The following is a 17311-nucleotide window of genomic DNA, read 5'->3' as shown; positions in this document are numbered from 1 at the left end:
CTCTAGGATGTGGTTGAGAGGGACAGTATCAAGGATGTACTCGAAGAGGCCTTAACTTGATTGTGTACGATGCTTGTCAAATTCGACATCTCCAGGTCTTCTTTACTTGTCCGGATTAACACAATTTGAGGGTGTTAAAATAGCGGTATCGAAGCATGGTTGTATGATCATGCTCACGGACTCAATTCTTAAAAAGTTTTTTCGAGTCAAAAAAGGTCACAACACACATTTATAAGGTACTAGAAAATCCGTACATTTATCCTTTGGATGTAGAGGAAGGATGCCAATTCAACAGCGGTAGAGAGAATTTTGGATCTTTGTCCTTTGGATACAATATCAGATGTCCCCGAGTCTATATTCAACTCATCGCATCCGTGTTTATAAACCACAGGATGGAGGTCTTTATGTTTCCAGTCAGTGGTAATTATGTTCTCTTCCAAAATAATCGAATCATCAAGACTGCGATGGTTAATAGAGTCAAGAGATTTAACCCCATAACCAAAGAGACGAGTCTCACTTTTCATTATCTATGATTTCTATCAAACATTGATATCTTTCCCCATGGAACTTGAACAAAACGTTTAGGATCTCTACAAACTGGAGAGTTGATAAAGATACCCAGGCTTTTACAAGTTCAGTTCTCTATTGTTGTTCTTATGTTAATACTTTACCATGCTGTAATCATCCCTTTGCTTTTAACTGAAAATCTTAGTTCAAAAAAAAAATCATGCGCATGGTTTTTTGAGTTGGTGAGGATTGACCAAAATAATACAATCATGGACACTTACTAAATGGAAGATGGTGAATATAAAGAGACTAGAGAAGAAGGAAGAGTAGTCATCCAACCATCTCCAGCAATGAAAGTTTTAGTGTTTATAAGAAAATCAATATCTGTATCAGAAAGATTCTTCTCCCATCCAACTCTTCCTTGCTTATTCGCTCCTTCTCCCGTACACTTTACCTCCACGAATGTAATTTTATCCCTGAGTTTTTGTATGTAAATCATTAATTCTCATTATATGTAGAGATGTCAAATGGGCTGTCCATGTCCAATGGGCATGTCCAAATGGACAAAGCAGTTTATTGGACATTATTTTTTTTAAGTCCAAATTATACCAAGTCCAAATTGTCCATACCAAATTGGACCATTCCAAATGGGTCTTCCGCAGAGTCCAATTAAAGAACCAGTGTTAACATACAAAAATTCATATTTAATATATTATTATGTGTTGTAGAATTCAAAAGCATAGATACGATTTTGGCGGGAAATCTCGATTTACGGTTTTGGAGAAAAATCTCGATTTTACGGTTTTGGCCGGAAATCTCGATTTTATAGTTTCGGTGGGAAATCTTGATTTTACGGTTTTGGCGGAAAAACTTGATTTTACGGTTTTGATAGAAAACTAGATCTACGGTTTTGGCGGAAAATCTCGATTTTACGGTTTTGGCGGGAAAATCTCGATTTATGGATTTGGCGGGAAAACTCGATTTACGGTTTTGGCGAAAAAAACTTGAAAATTCGATTTTACGGTTTTGGCGGAAAAACTAAATTTACAGTTTTGGTGGAAAATTTCGATTTTACGGTTTTAGCGGAAAACAAGATTTTACGGGTTTAACGTGAAAATGTAATTTTACGGTTTTGGCGAGAAAACGTTATTTCACGGTTTTAACGGGAAAATATAATTTTTACTCAAATACATTAACCCTAGATATTTTAAAATTTTGGGCCGCCCATGTCCATTTGGTTTTGTCCATTTGGATATGAGTGTATTTGGGCCTCGCCCATTTGCACAAAACAAAATTATGGTCAAATATGGGCATGTCCATATTGGTTTGGACATGGGCTACCCATGGACAGCATGCCCATTTGACATCCCTAATTATATGTTTGCCAAGTATGTAACAAAAGCACATTATATACATAGTAAAAGAGAAGAAGCATACGTACTCTTCGCCTTTATAATGCCAAGCGTCCCATCCTTGAGGAACGATGACATTAGACATGCTGGTTGCATAAAAGACAACTCTAGAGTAGCCTCGGTAAGCTCTTCCCAAGGACGCCCTACCATCTCCTTTAATTTCGCAGTTTTTGAACACAAATCCACTTGTGTCTTGCTCGCTTTGCCTCCCTTGCGCGGTTATGAATCCAGGTAACATTCCTCGGCTTTTCACCATTTCATCGTTCATCATTCCTTTAACGTTCATCATTGCTTTAACGTATATCACGCACTTCTGCATCGACAAACAAATAAACGTTTTCATATATTAATTCATTTGGATATTGTGGGCCGGTATGGTATAATTTTCTATAAGACAATTTATATGAAATTACTTCGTATAAAGATTGGCCTCCTCCCCATATAAAATCAATGGCTCCTTCGATGTAACAGTTTTTGCAGGGAGGAAAAATGAGAATCTTGATGTCTGGTTTTCTGACCAAACTCAACCTTTCAATATGTATTCACAACAACCTGAAGTTGTTAAGGTAAAATACATTCGATTGCTATTATCTATTTTGGTGGGTATCTGAATTCAGCTGTCAATATGTACAGGCTATACTATGCGCAGGACTATATCCTAATATTGCAGCTAATGATAAGGGAATTACAGAGACAGCGGTTAACAGTTTGACAAAGCAAGGGAACCAAACAAAGAGTTATTCAGCGTGGTACGATGGCAGAAGGGAAGTCTATATCCATCCGTCCTCTATTAACAGCAACTTCAAAGCATTTCAGTACCCTTTCCTTGTATTCCTTGAGAAGGTAAACTGACTGTTAATATGCAAAGCATTGATTTGATTCCTCAGGATTTCATACTTAGCTTCGTATTTGACGAACATGGTGACTTGTTATATCATTTGGATGTTACTGTTTCGTGTAGGTTGAAACGAACAAAGTGTATCTGCGTGATACAACCATTGTTTCTCCTTTCTCCATTCTTCTTTTTGGCGGCTCAATCAATGTTCATCATCAGGTACTGTTAACCGTATCATGTTGTCTTTGTATTTAGTTTTTTCGAAAGGTGATGACAGAGATATCGGGTCCTAATGTCAAACACTAGTTTCTAAGAGTCTTTTACGAGCGTATCTTTGAAAAACGATTGGACGCTGCGTGGTGGATACTTCATTTATATGCCGTCCTTATCTTTTCATTAACAGAGTGGATCAGTCACCATTGATGGGTGGTTGAAGATAGCAGCACCAGCACAAACTGCAGTTTTGTTCAAAGAGCTTCGGTTAACCCTACATTCTATCCTAAAAGATCTTATCCGGAAACCCGAGGTTACATATTCAATCCTTGGTTTAATCCACTCGGTGAAGTAACTAGATCTTCCATTCTTCCTAATCTTCCTTCACGTTTGTTTTTTTTTTTTTTTGCAGATATCAGGGATAGTCCACAACGAGGTGGTCAAATATATGGTCCATCTTCTTATAGAAGAAGGCAAACCGCAACACACTTGAACTAAAGCCACTATTTGAAAGGTGTAGGATGCAATGTTACTGGGTTACTTCCATGGCTAATAATATCAGTTTTTGGGAGGTGAATTCAGACATCAATAAAAACAAGTAATAACTGTGAGGAGCTTTTAAAATATTATTCAAGTCCCTCTTCTTGGTTAAGTCTATAGTTATGATCACGTCACTTTTCTCCTCTCAATCTCTCTCTCTCTCTCTCTCTTGTACAACCCAGAACCTACTAAATAATATATTTTGATTACGTGAATGAGAACCCCAAATCCCGATACTGATTACAAAGTAAAAGCTGATAAGAACGGTGATCTCATGACGATCACGGAGGTCTCAATAGCGACTCTTCCTACGTCATACTGATACGTTCCATACGATAGACTTCCCGAAGAAGAAGCCAACATGGCCATTGGCTATGAGTGACGTGGCAGGGAGAGGCAAAGACTCGGTCTCTACTGGAGGTTTTGCCATCGAAGCTTTTATCTTCTGTATAACATAGTCAGTCCTCTCTGTATTACGAGTTTCTCATGCTGAACGTATGTGAAATCTAGCTCCGTCATATGAGACATCTAGTGCGATCGTTACTGCTTTGGCATCACGTTATCTGTATTTCTTATCGTTGGATCTTCCTTTTACATACCGAATTCATCTTCTTCGTTGTGTGTGTGTTGAGTGGGTTTGAGTTACAGAGAGAGATTGTATTGATAGGGAGACTTCGTCGTAACAAACTTATCACATACACAGATGACAATATATCTTCTTGCAAAGCCTCTTTCTCACGTTATGGCGTTGCTCGAGCTGTTCCCTACTTATTCAGTCAATCTTTGTGTTGACCTCTTCTTCCTCTGATGCTTTAGCACATGAAGGCTCTCCCTTACTCTGTATCCATGGTGCTCCACCTCTTCATCTCTCTCAAATCAGTTAAGCTGGCTCTGGATCTAGCTCGTTTAGTGGTGTGGAATTTGTTTTGTGTTTTGCGGCAATTGGACTCTCTAGCGGCTCTGGCTCCTGCAGTGTGTCTCTGAAGGGTTAGCTACCTTTCGATCCGCTCTCTCTATATGTTATTTTGGTTTAATGGGTGTAATGGTCACGGCGAGTGTGCTTGGAGACGGCAATCTTCTGGTCAGCTCTACTCTCGTGCTGTCGGAGGTCTTTTTTGTCAGGTGTTTTGGGTTTGTTTCATGCTTGGGTTCTTGGTCTGGGTCAGATTTGGGCGGGTGGTCAGAAGCTACAAGAGTCGTTATTTCAAGGTTTTTAAGGTACCTTTCTCTCGGTAGCTCGTGGTGCTTGGTTCTCTTCCTTGACCAGTCTGGTTTCTTTTGATCTGAGCCCATCTCGTTGCTTTGCTGACTTAGGCCTACTTCCGTCATTTTCTGGGTTTGGTCTATTCCGGTTCAGAATTGTTGTTTAGTCTAAATTTTTGTATTCCGCTTAAAGTGTCTTTGTAATTTCTGTCACAAATTTAAAAGTAGTATAAAATTTAACAACATCTTATCCCAAAAAGTGCTATAAGTTTAGTTTATAGTGGATTCTGAAGCTTCATATAAAAATTAAGATGCACTTAATTCTCCTGATTATTTTTACGTAAGCATTTACTTGTATATTTGTGCATGTATGTATAAAGAATCTCATTTCTTGGATATAATCTTTGAATTTTGTGTTGCTGTAATGTATGTTCTTTAAGAAATAAATATGTTCTTTAAGAAATAAATATTAAGAATGGTCAACTTGTACATATTTACCTTCATTTGGTTATAGAGATAAGAATTAATAGATTTTAAACCATACTTGGAATTAGGTAGGGAATGTACATACATTTGAAGTGTAGATAAATGGACGTTTAAATCAAGTTTAGAGAAACACAAAAAAAAAAAAAATCAACTTGACTTTTCCTAAGTTGTGTCGTTAAAAGAGCTTAAACTTTTGCTTTAACAAATGAAATTTCTAATTTGTCTTTTGGCTCTATCATTTTGGAATTTGACGGCTAGTTCATCACGTATCTCTCCTCATGGTTTAGAACACAAGCAACCAAAAAATTTCAACATTGATATAGGAAAGACAGTGGTGGTTGGTCAGAGTGGTGCAACTCACTTCAAAACCATCCAAGCAGCCATCGACTCCGTTCCCTCTGGTAACAATAAATGGATCAAGATTCAGCTTCAAAACGGAATCTACTTGTAAGCTCTCTCATCTTCACTCTTTCTTATCTTATCACATGTAGTTTAATTATGAGTGCATTACACCCAGTGTACGTGTGTTTTAAATGCAGCGAAAAGATAGTGATTCCGATGGAGAAAGAAAAGATAATATTGCAGGGAAACAACCCATTAGAAGTGATAATTCAATATAATGATGCAGGACAAGCCAGTTCGAGTGGTCCGATGATCGTTAACGCCGAGTACTTCATTGCGATCAATGTCACATTCAAGGTCAGGGTTTATATATATATATTTGCTATCAAAATCCATGTTTTAGGATACTGACTAATTCAAGCTCTGTTAATTATTTTCATTCATAAGCTATCTTCAACTAGATTAGTATGTCTAAAGCCCGTGAATAACTTTTGCAGCAGTGATTTTTTTTTTCCAAATTGACGGATGGTGTACTTTAACCTGTTTCATTTTTGTATGGAAATTATTTGGATTAATTTTCATACGTGCGGATATCATATGAAAAATATTGTCTAATATTAAGAAACTGGCATCTTGGTTGTGCAGAACTCTTATAACAGTATAGCATCAGTAGTACCATATAAAAAGATAAAGGTAGCTCCATCAATTGTACTATTGGCGGACAAGGCGTGGTTCTATGGCTGCAGTTTCATCAGTGTCCAAGACACACTCGCTGACTTAGTCGGCCGTCACTACTTCAAACTCAAATTACTTAAGTCTATGGCTACAACAGAAAGAAGATTAATCAGTCCCACGGCTAGACAATCTCACACACATCAATTATATCTCCAAGTGACTGGTCTCGTAACTTTCGGATATATCAAATATTGCTTGCTGGTTGCAAGAACTAATTACTTTTTAGGTTAAAATACTTCTATTACATGGTACCTCGTGTAACAATGAAATTGCAGAGGCTATAGCACCTTCACTCGGAGGTTCCAAAGCCTAAAGAGGGCAAGTACAAAGACGAATCAGATGGCTGGCAATGTTATTTATTTTAGGCAATAAAAATAGTATAACTCGCCTTCGACAGAAAAGGCTTAATGTGACCCAAACCAAGCAATTTGATTTGTAGACATAGTTCTACTAATGGCATCCGTAGCATCTCAGGAACCTTGTCAGCAAGAAGGAACTGATTAGTTTACGGGCTAAAACCAAGTGAACTAGATACCAGGAAAAGACCAAAAAGAAAAACACCTGATAGGGACGCATTAGTTTCTCGAACCTATGGCGTGTGTACAATGAATAGCAAATTCCAGGTTTAACTCGTCCAGCTCTTCCTGTTCTTTGTCTTGCATTTGCTTGAGATATCCAATCTTCCACCATGCTTGACAGTTTCTAAGATGACCATGAGGCAATCACAAGGGAAAGATACAAAAAAAATTGTCATCAAACATCATTAACATATATAAGGACCTTTTGTTTCAATATGGAGAACTAAAAAGATATTTCAAGATACATGTACCAAAATAGCGGATAAAAATCTTACAAACGGTTTCACAAGGAAGAGGTTATATGCAAATAGCATGATCAAATGTGCATAATGTTACAATCCCTTTTCAGAGAAGGTTCGAGTTTACAGGAACAAAAGAATTTCAACATTAAGAAATACGATTTTGGTCAACAAGCATCGTAAATGGAAAACGCAACTGATTCACTAGCATTGGGAATACCTTCTGTGGATTATAGCGATTTTCCTTGTGTTTGCCACTGTCAATCACATACACCACATCATCAATTGTTATACTGGTCTCTGCAATGTTTGTAGCTATAATAACCTGAACATAAGAGAAAATGCAAAAGATGAATCAGATTGGCTTTGCAAAAGTCCATGCAACCTAAACGTATGGTCTACAGAAAAAAATCCTCCACAATTAGGGAGCAGATGCATTTGTTAAAAGCAGTTCAGCACTATATTTCAGTCTATGTCAAGAAGTACTACACCCTTTGACTATATCATCTCAAATTTTGTAAAGTTCCTCTCAGCAAGTCATAAGTGAATTAAATTCTCCGTATATTATTTTAACTTTGAGATATATACTTCACAAATTAATCCCAAAGAAAAATTCCAAGAAGACCAAAAGAAATATAAGGAAAAAAACTTGTTCATGGAACATAGTTACTTATAATCATTTACATCTTAAACAACTATAGTGGTTATCACTCAAATTCATTTACGAGTGGGACAAAGGAAACAAGAAGTTGCGCGAGATGAGATTGAAACCCTTATAACTGAAAAACAATGCATGAATGTTTTTCAGTATACAAGTGCAAAAGCAAGGCATTAATGATAAAGTCATTATACTTGCTCATCTGGAAAAATCAATTACAAGGGACAAAGTATGCTATAGAAGAATGCATAGCGATAGTCAACAATGTATATAGTTACAGGACATCACCTTCCGTACGTCTTCAGGGGGTCGTAGAAACACCCTTTTCTGTTCGGTAGATGCTATAGAAGAATGCAGAGGAAGAAGCCAATCTGCAGAAGGTCCACGAAAACGATACGAAGCAGCTAACCTATCAAGTAACATGTGAATTTCTGACACACCCTGTTATCAACAAAACAAATGTCAAGCTGAAGCGGTAGACCAGATGATTGATTCTAATTTACACGAAAGAACTCAGTAATCAGCTTACAGGCAAAAATACTAGAATAGCTCCCTCGTTGCAAGTATCGTCAATGTGGCATATCAACTCTTCAAGAAGCTCATAGTCAATAGCATCCTCATTTAACCTTTTCTGCACAGCACTCACATGCCATTGAAGGCTCATGCATCCAGAAAGAATAAGAGGAACAGAAGCACAAACTGGAAATGTAGCGTACCAGATTTTGTTGTGTTTGATCACTGTACGAGTTGTAGTTACCGGAAACATAAAACGGGTTAAGACAGTCCTCTGAAAGCAAATAATCGTCCCCCCATCCAGCCAATACAAGATTCTTCTTTCCCCTACGGTCGTTTACAGAACCAAGCTGAAGACAACGAACCCATATGTTAATTACACAATCTATGAAGTTTCACTTACACTAATACAAGCTAAATGGGAGTACCAGTATATAAACACTAGAATCCAAATCAAAATCACACACATCTAACCAAAAGGCGTTCTCTATAAATCCCCACAAAAATGCCAAGGCCATTCCATATCAGGCCCCACAAAACATCACCTTTGTGCTAGTCGTATATTTTGGTTGTGCAAATAGGGAACATATCAATACAAATGAAACTTTCCCATCATAAGAAAACCCAGAAATAAGACGTGTAAGTGTCTAGCAATTGGTGCGGGCTACGTAGTGAAAAGGGGATTACAGAAGTATAATGGATGATTTGGTTGTTACGGATAATTTAGATACCTTGTCTTTAATGGATGAATCCGATCTGAGTGCAGCTGGAGAATCTGGAGCCAGAAGGTATCTAGTGCTCTCATAAATCTCCTCCAGAAAGTGAGTAGTAACCGGGTGTGTTCGTCCTTGAGCAGTAATCACAGGACAGTGAGCAAAATAATTTGAGAACAGATTTGCGTCAACAGTAGCGGACCTGAACCACATCAGAAGCATACATTTATATGATGTTTACTAGTATTTACGATCTGGCTTGAAAACTAAAACCCACAACACGTACATAAGGATAACTTTCAGTCTTTGCGATGTATTATCGCATGATTGCTTCTCAATCAGGCTCTTCAAAATAATGAGAAGAAAATCACCCTGTAATGAAAATGAGAAAAGAATGAAAGGTAAATTTCTGCCAGATTGTTCAACATTTGCAAAATGGACGCATCAAAATTTAAAATACAGATCTAGCATTCTTTATAGAAAGAGGAGACCGGATATGCTAATACTGCCTGTCCGCACAGAATAAGCATGGAAGCAAAACATATACATCCTTTATTCTAAACACCAAGGATGCAAGCTTCTGGATTTCGCTGTTGCAAATAACTAAATGCAATGGATTGTTACATGCATATTTCTAGTTTTCTTTCCGAGCAGGTTCTTGCATTCTAGTGATTCATTAGATAATATTATATGGATTCTCATCTAGAACCCTTTACTAGGTGTCTAATTTTTCTTAATAAAGATCCGATTTAAGCCTGAATGAATCAGTACTCACCAAAAGAGACCGCTCGTGCACTTCATCGACTATAATATGTGTAACATCGTTCAAGGTTTTATCCCCCTGAAAAGTGTGCACAAAAAAGCAAACAGGAAAGAAAAAACAATAAGAGAGATTGATGATATGATCATAAAATTCTCTACACAAATATTTAGTGTGGCTTGTTATAATATGCTTTTCAGAATAACAAATTGTTTAGAATATCTTTGCAGCAAATAACTAATTCGACTATTGGAATTTCAATGATTTTAGTTAACCGAGATATATTCTAAAAATCTATAATTTCTGTTAAGCAGCTGTGATATTTTACCTTTATCCAAATCACCAGAATGTTTGTTCATAAATACGTTATCATTTTAGTAGCTTTAAAGACTTTTAACACATGTAATTATTTAGTTGCAAAGAGCTTGTTAAAAAATAGAGGACGTACAGCGAGTTTCCTCAGTAGAATACCAGTAGTACAAAACAGCAACCTTGTCTTGTCACTCCTGAAGAAAGCAAAAATATGCCAACAAAAATAGGTTTAATCCGCCGCTATGAGGAACATTAATAAAGGTAAACCAAGGCCATCATCATATTACAGTGTCAGAAATGAATATCTTACAAACAGTAACCAATGTAACTACATAGCGAAGTAACAAATATATAATATATATGTATAAATATAAATATATATATATATAATTATATATATAAATATTTATCTATATATATACATAATCTTACAACTCCATTCCACCAAAACATAGAAGAAAAAATATTCATCTAGCACCAACTTATCATGGCAGTACTGCTACACCAAAATCAGCCAGAGAGGAAGTGAAAAGAGAATGTGAAAGACCAGAAGAAATCACAACACAGAAGACAAACACTGACGTAATAGTAAGTAGTATCGGTCGATCATTATCAAACAAACAATTGAGTAGGTTTTTCATCGAAATATATTTCAGAAAGAAAAAATTCTACCATTTGGAAGTAAATTACTCCTTTCCAATTTCTTATTTTATTACTGCTGTACTTTGAGAAACGAGTCACTTTTTTACCATACAAGTATATCTACTTCAATTCTACATCATTCAATTTTGGATTCTTGAGAAAAGTGAATGAAGCGATGGAAAAGAGTACAAAACACAGTAAAATCTAACAAGCTCCTAAGATGAAAGAAAAAAAACCCGTAAAATTAAGAGGCAGACCTTGCACTTTCAAGACGAACTTGATAACCAACCAAGGAGTCATCTGAGCCTGGAGAGGATTCACAACGCTCATCAGCAACTCTTTGAGCAACAGAGATAGCCTAGACATATTACCCAGTTATTAACAATAACAAAAGGCTAACTGATATAATCGTTCCATAAATAAAAGGGACAGTATGAACTAAACAGGGAATCCCTGAATGCAACACATCTTAAGACCGAATTACTTACTGCTATTCGCCGAGGTTGTGTGCATATGATATTACAGTATCCACCACGCCCTGACTCGATCATATCATCCAATATAAATTGAGGAACCTGGAACAACGTATCAGTTAAAAATGACTCAACTGTAAGCTGGAAGATAAATTCGGCAAAAAGAGCAATTAGTGAATAGACACCAAATAACAGGGAGCAACAAGACAAAACCTGTGTAGTCTTTCCAGAGCCTGTTTCTCCGCATACTACTAAGACATCTCTTTCTTTCAGATGATGCAGTATGTCATTCTTCACTTCAGATATAGGAAGAGCAGTTCGAGTTTTCAACATATCCTGCAAACAAAGATTTGACCATGCTGAAAACATACTCCTGTGTATCATACTGGAATGAGCTAATCAGTCTAGGAAGCTTAATACATAACTCAAGGCATGACATTAACTACATGAACAAAATTCTTCTAAAGAAAAAGAAAAGACTTATGTTCGAAAATAAACAAGAATGTCTACCTTGTACTTCCGTGTTTTCTTCTTGTTTTCTTGTCTTTGTTGGAGAGATAAACATGTAGCTTCTATGTAAGAGTCTCCTGTAATACATAAAATAGATGATTTATTATATTTCATGCTAATGATTTTGGAAGTAAAATCCAGCGGAATATTGTTTAAGCAACTAAGTGACCACAGATACACCCAGGTCATACTTTTTGCTCTGTGGCTAGATCTGGCAAGACCTAGGTCATCTTTTTCTTCGACGTAAGTGTCTACCATAGGAACTGCATCGGAGATGCTACTCGACGAATCGTTCAAACTCAAACTGTCTGCCTCAAGCAACCTATCAACAAAGTTAGCTCTTCGATCTTCTTCTGTGCTTTGTACGGTACAAAACAATTCATCTGTGAAGACTCAAGAAAACTGTATTAGAGCGATTAAGATATTGCAAAACGAGAACATATGTCACATATGATGTGTGCTAATTTAGAATGGTAATATTAGGGATATGCAAAACAGTTACGAATAATAGATTATGTCGTATTTTTTCCATTTAACTTCGTATGCTGTAATACTTTCATTCAGTAGTCAATACTGGTCTCTTTTAGCAGCCAAATGTTTTAAACAAATAGATACTAAAACTCTCATGCAAAATATAGTTGTTGTGGAGTTACCATAGAACATGCCAATGTAAAAGATAGACAGAAAGGTGATAATAAACTAAGTTAATTAATCTAAAATTATGTGGCATCGCTGGACAGGTCACTGCAAAATACTTTTTATAGCAAATAACAGGCACTGAGACAAAATTCATAAAATCACCTTGTTTCCAGATCAACACTAGAGAGGCATAAGGCTCAGTGATTGCAAAGTGAACAGGCAAATCAGAAAAGAGCTTATGGAGAGCAAATGCCGCAACTCTGTTTTGTGCATCCTGTCACAAATAACCGAAGAGCACAGTAAATTAGCATACTGATTACATGGTAAGCATATGCTCCAGGCATTGATTATTGTTTCCAATCAACAGCTTATAACTTTTGATAAGATTCATAATCAGAAGTCTCCAAAACTTTGAGCAAAATTGTTAGACATGTACACTATAGATTTTTCTCTCTAGCAATCCTACTTTATTTTACTCAGAAGTCAGAACCTTGAAAATCAAGGACTTAAACTGGCATTTTCTTCCGAAAAGTTATACCCTAACTACATTTAGTAACAGGCCCTAGTTAGATACTTTAGCAACTTATTAAGAAAAAACTTAAATGTTAAAACATGGATCAAACGAGTACCTCGATAGACTCAAAAACCTCATCTTGATGAGGAAGTTGAAGAGTTACCAGACCCCCGGCTTGTCTGCTTTTACCCCGTCCACTGGCTTTCCGCAGAATGCTTACAGTATATGAGATTTTCCTTCCTTCACCGGTTACTTTGTTGAACTTTGGTGCGTCCCACCCCGACCTTTGACACAATTGATGGAGAAATGCCTTAGGGACCTTTTGCGCCTCACCCTGTAAACTTTTACATGTTAAAGAGAGAGTCGAACAATTAAAAGTGCCCAGCTAATAAAAGGAGCAGCGCAGGAAAAAAAACAAGCTTACACCTTGTATACAGGAATTAAATTCCACATCTACTTACTGGATCAGCATATGTGGCAAAATGAAAACTTAACACACAGGCATAAACACAATAAAAACATTGATAAAATGAAAACTAAACAAGCAATCATAAACAAAATCAAGCATTAAACACCTTTAAAATGTTATTGTATTTTGTACCTAAAATGTATTTATCCTACAATCTTGTTCGATAAAAAGTTACCTTCTTCCAGATGCCCTCTAGTTTCCCGAGATTTTCCTCACTGCGTAGTTCTCTCATCTTTTCCTTCTTCTGCAATTCCAAGAGTTCATGTGGCGATGCTTCATAATGCGGGACATCTACTGAAAACATATCGTCAAGCGCCAAGTACTCTGAATTATCATCCGATGCAACTACTTCTTGTCCCGGGGAACATGAGGGAAGATCTTTACGTTGATTTTCCTCAGATCCACAATTCTCAACAGGATTTTCATCCAAGACCGGTTCATCTAACGGCTGAATAGAGTCAGCATCTACTGCCTCATGAACAGTATCGGGCATGGGAGAGGCTATTTCTTTTTCTGTAGCATCTTCGAAAGCATACTCACGCTGAAATTCAGATTCTAACGTTGCTTCAGATATTCCTGCAAAACAAACACGTATAACACATGACATTCTGCACCTATTAACATGATTGACAGACTGATTACTCAAAGATTACACTTAACCAAGAGCAGCTATCTCTTGCTTGAGCTTTCGAATGGCTAAGCCTGCTTGCTCTTGTCCTTTTTTATCACGCTTATCCTTTGCTTTTATAGCATCTGATCTTGCCGAATAGTATTCTTTAGCAATCACATCAAAAGCCCTCGGACCGGATGCCTAGTATGAGTTGTGAAAACAAGATATCACAGCAGAGAACGACAATAAAATCAGGAACCAATATGGTTCTGCAAAATTAATTGACTGAAGTCTGTAGTGTAATATGATCATCATAAACAAATTCAGAAAGTTTCCACTTCTACCAAATGTGAAAGAAAATATATAACTTAGCAGGTTCCGACCAGCAGAGCCACAAAATAGCCATGACAGATTATATACTAAGCTTAACGCAAGTAATATATTTTCAGCAAAACAATAATTCGTGATCTCAATTCAAGAGCTTCCAAATATTTATCGTTTTGTACGGTGAAAGCTTTATCTTCTATCGGACCAAAATAATGAGGGAATATTTATCCTAGAGTAAGGAGCATGAAAGATAACATGCAAGAAAACAGTGAAAGTATCCCACATCAGTGACGGACATAGTCTCACTAAGTAGTCAACTATTACATTCCATCAATGATGGAGAGGAGCCTAGAAAAGAGTTGAGTTACCTCCCTGCTGGAGCCAACACCATCTACCTCATCTTCCCAAGATTCCAATTCCTCCTAAAAATTTGAAGTCAATGAGCAAATTCAATATTATATTGGCGCTACGCTAGAACTATAATGTATCATGCTTTTGGAAAGTTGAACCATTCTAATGTGTACCTCCTCCTGTCTTCTCATATACTGACGGATCCAATCAGCTTGCGATGATTGGTCAGAACGAAGAGCATCCTCATCTTGCTTCCCCTTCACTTTAACCAAAACTTCAGGTTCCTCCTGCTTGAGCTCGACTGAAGAGTCAGAAGGCTCATTCCAATCTTCCCTTGAGGTCAATATCACACCTACAGAACCACCTGCGACACCAATGGGAAGGTACAAGATTCAATACAACCTTCAGAAGTGTCCATGGGTGTGACTATTCAATACCTCCGGTAGGAAAGCGAGAAGCTCCGGTGGAAAACTTCACCGGCAACTCATGACTCGGTAAGTTCAAGCAGAGCCAATCAAGTGCACTCTCAAACGTTGCTCCATCCTTAAACACAAACACACACATCGTATCAGATACTCACACTATTAAACCTAAACTAAAATTCCAAAATTCCAATAAGTGCGAGCGTTACTCTAAGAGAAGAGAGAGCGAGCTCAATCTGATCATCAACGAATCCTTCGCAAGAGAGCTTCTCGTAGACAGTATTGAGTTTCTTCGCCTTCTGATTTTTGGAAAGCGCGCTGTGGATAGGTGCCGGAGCCGGAGGAGCGGTGCGGCCGGAGTTGAGCAAGAGCCGTCGCAAACGGTCCTCGTTCTCCGCCGAAATCTGAAGCTTGGGACCTGAGGAAGGTTTCGCTTTCGACGACGACGATGATGATGAAGAAGCAGCTTTGTTGCTTTGCTTCTGAGGTTTCTTCTTCGGAGCCATTTGCTTCGTCTCCGATCAGTGAACTGAGAGGGGCGGAGGAGAATATTGAAATTGGGTAGCGAAACACTCCGCGGAGGGAATAAATATTAGTGGGCCTAATGGGCTTTATTCTCAAAGCTCAAGTATTGTTTTCGATACAAAAATAGTGTTCATTTCGTTTTTTAAATGGTACTTTGACCTGCATGCCTGCACTGGTGTATTTTTTTAAAAATATGATGTTATTTATTTATTATATCATTATTTAAGGTTGGATACAAAACTCAAATTCTAAAAACTAAACTGATCCCAATTCGAATAAGAAATACCAAATCTGAACCGAAATTGATTAAATATATAAATTATTCAAAAATTTTGATATTTGAAAAACTAAAACATAATCCGATCGAACCGAATTTTAGGTATTCAAAATAGATTTGTATACTTATATATATATATACTATTTTTAGATTTAATATATATAAAAACATCCAGAATATATATGATATTTTTAAGTTCATTTAAATACTTGAAAATATATACAAATAATCAAACGTAAATATCTAAAATCGTTAAAATATACTCAAAACTTCAAAAATACTTAAATAATTATTAATTATCTATCCAAATATTTAAACTAAACCAATTTATATGTTAAGTGCTCTGTCATATGTAATTCAAATTTATATGTAATATATACTATTGTTTATAGATTTTTAAAAAACTAAAGCATATAATAAATTTTAATTTTTTAAAATAATTTAAATTGGTTATCCAAATTCGAACCGGATCCTCAAAGATCTGAACCGAACACGAAATTCCAAACAGACCCGAAAATGAACCCGAACGCTCACCCCTAATTACTATTATATATCATATATGTGTCATCATAGGTTACAAAAATATATGTTATCATATATTAATCGTATTTTATATGTACCATCAAATAAGTAATCTTATAATTAATAATCTTTTATATGTACAATCATATAAATAATCACATATATTATATTTTTAAATTTTAATGTGAAATATAAAAACCATAATTTAAGTTGGTGTTTGAAATTGGGCTTTGTATTGTATTTTTCTTATATATATTGAAAACATTTTTATAATGGTTATTGGAAAATATGTTAGTAAAAATCAAATTTTGAATATGTGTATATTTTTTAAATAAATTTTTGATATAAATCAATTTTAAAATATTATTTTGATTTGAATATGTATATCAAGTAACATAAGCTCATTACTTTTTAATAATGTAATAGACTTCTAATTTTTTTAATAGCATAAGTCCATTATTTTTTTTCTAACTTACTTCTATCCGTATTTCCAAACAACACTAATTTTTTAACTACTATCTAAGTTGCCAAACAAAAGTTTAAAGTACTTCTGGTTTAATAAGATAAATTCATTTCTGTAAAACATAAGCTGTTCATTTATGTCCAAACATTTTTTTTACAAAAGAAAAACCATAACATACTATTAATCATATGTAACTTATATGTGCGATATATGTATTAGATTTATAAGTTATAGCTTTTTATATTTTCGATTTATCAATGATTATAAAATTAGAATATGATATTTTTGTTATACTTTTAATTAATATATTTTTTTTGTACGTAAGTAAAACTTATGAAAAAGTAAAATATTCAAATTTTAATAATCATGATATTAATTCAAAATTATGCATTTAATATTTAATTTTTTATATTGGATTTGGCAATCAAAAATATGTTTCAAGATACTCCAAAGATAGTTTTTTTTTTTTTTGACGTCACTCCAAAGATAGTTTCTTACTGATTTTATTTACTTTTAATATT

At 35.8% G+C, this 17311-nt stretch overlaps 3 protein-coding genes across 3 annotated transcripts; 1 reads left to right on the top strand and 2 right to left on the bottom strand.

The window, feature by feature from the left end:
- Positions 1 to 787: 787 nt before the first annotated feature.
- LOC125578044 (putative pectinesterase 10) lies at positions 788 to 2208 on the bottom strand. The gene is made up of 2 exons (XM_048740323.1): positions 1949 to 2208; positions 788 to 983 (listed from the first exon to the last, which is right to left on the bottom strand). The coding sequence occupies exons 1-2, from the start codon at positions 2206 to 2208 to the stop codon at positions 788 to 790; spliced, it is 456 nt and encodes a 151-aa protein (XP_048596280.1).
- Positions 2209 to 2380: 172 nt separating this feature from the next.
- On the top strand, positions 2381 to 6342 carry LOC106364303 (putative pectinesterase 10; the record flags this gene model as incomplete). The annotated part of the gene is made up of 7 exons (XM_048740322.1): positions 2381 to 2485; positions 2553 to 2762; positions 2881 to 2973; positions 3158 to 3280; positions 3380 to 5643; positions 5736 to 5895; positions 6184 to 6342. Coding segments are annotated over exons 5-7 (561 nt in total), but the record flags the coding sequence as incomplete, so codon positions are not given.
- LOC125575247 (DExH-box ATP-dependent RNA helicase DExH7, chloroplastic-like) lies at positions 6137 to 15568 on the bottom strand. Its single transcript, XM_048739914.1, has 25 exons — positions 15213 to 15568; positions 15019 to 15124; positions 14755 to 14945; positions 14599 to 14652; positions 13954 to 14104; positions 13469 to 13869; positions 12940 to 13158; positions 12473 to 12584; positions 11863 to 12054; positions 11672 to 11748; positions 11375 to 11497; positions 11177 to 11263; positions 10946 to 11046; positions 10183 to 10240; positions 9750 to 9815; positions 9261 to 9346; positions 8993 to 9176; positions 8465 to 8611; positions 8278 to 8379; positions 8037 to 8189; positions 7311 to 7415; positions 6835 to 6975; positions 6662 to 6751; positions 6526 to 6582; positions 6137 to 6361 (listed from the first exon to the last, which is right to left on the bottom strand). Exons 1-25 carry the CDS (start codon positions 15507 to 15509, stop codon positions 6356 to 6358), a joined length of 3306 nt encoding a protein of 1101 aa, XP_048595871.1. The 5' UTR covers positions 15510 to 15568; the 3' UTR covers positions 6137 to 6355.
- Positions 15569 to 17311: the final 1743 nt, after the last annotated feature.

The sequence above is a fragment of the Brassica napus genome, chromosome A9 (genome assembly GCF_020379485.1).
Source record: "Brassica napus cultivar Da-Ae chromosome A9, Da-Ae, whole genome shotgun sequence".
Taxonomy (NCBI): Eukaryota; Viridiplantae; Streptophyta; class Magnoliopsida; order Brassicales; family Brassicaceae; genus Brassica; species Brassica napus.
Note: the sequence above shows the minus strand (reverse complement) of the source record. Positions and strands in the feature narration are given on the sequence as shown.

Excerpts from the sequence above, each read along its gene's own strand:
- LOC125578044 (XM_048740323.1), bottom strand. The coding sequence starts at position 2,208 with ATGATGAACGTTAAAGGAATGATGAACGATGAAATGGTGAAAAGCCGA. Across the intron at positions 984-1,948 it reads TGGCATTATAAAGGCGAAGA|GGATAAAATTACATTCGTGG; the intron begins GTACGTATGCTT and ends ACAAAAACTCAG.
- LOC125575247 (XM_048739914.1), bottom strand. The coding sequence starts at position 15,509 with ATGGCTCCGAAGAAGAAACCTCAGAAGCAAAGCAACAAAGCTGCTTCT. Across the intron at positions 14,653-14,754 it reads ATATGAGAAGACAGGAGGAG|GAGGAATTGGAATCTTGGGA; the intron begins GTACACATTAGA and ends TCAAATTTTTAG. Across the intron at positions 13,159-13,468 it reads TAGAGGGCATCTGGAAGAAG|GGTGAGGCGCAAAAGGTCCC; the intron begins GTAACTTTTTAT and ends AAAAGTTTACAG.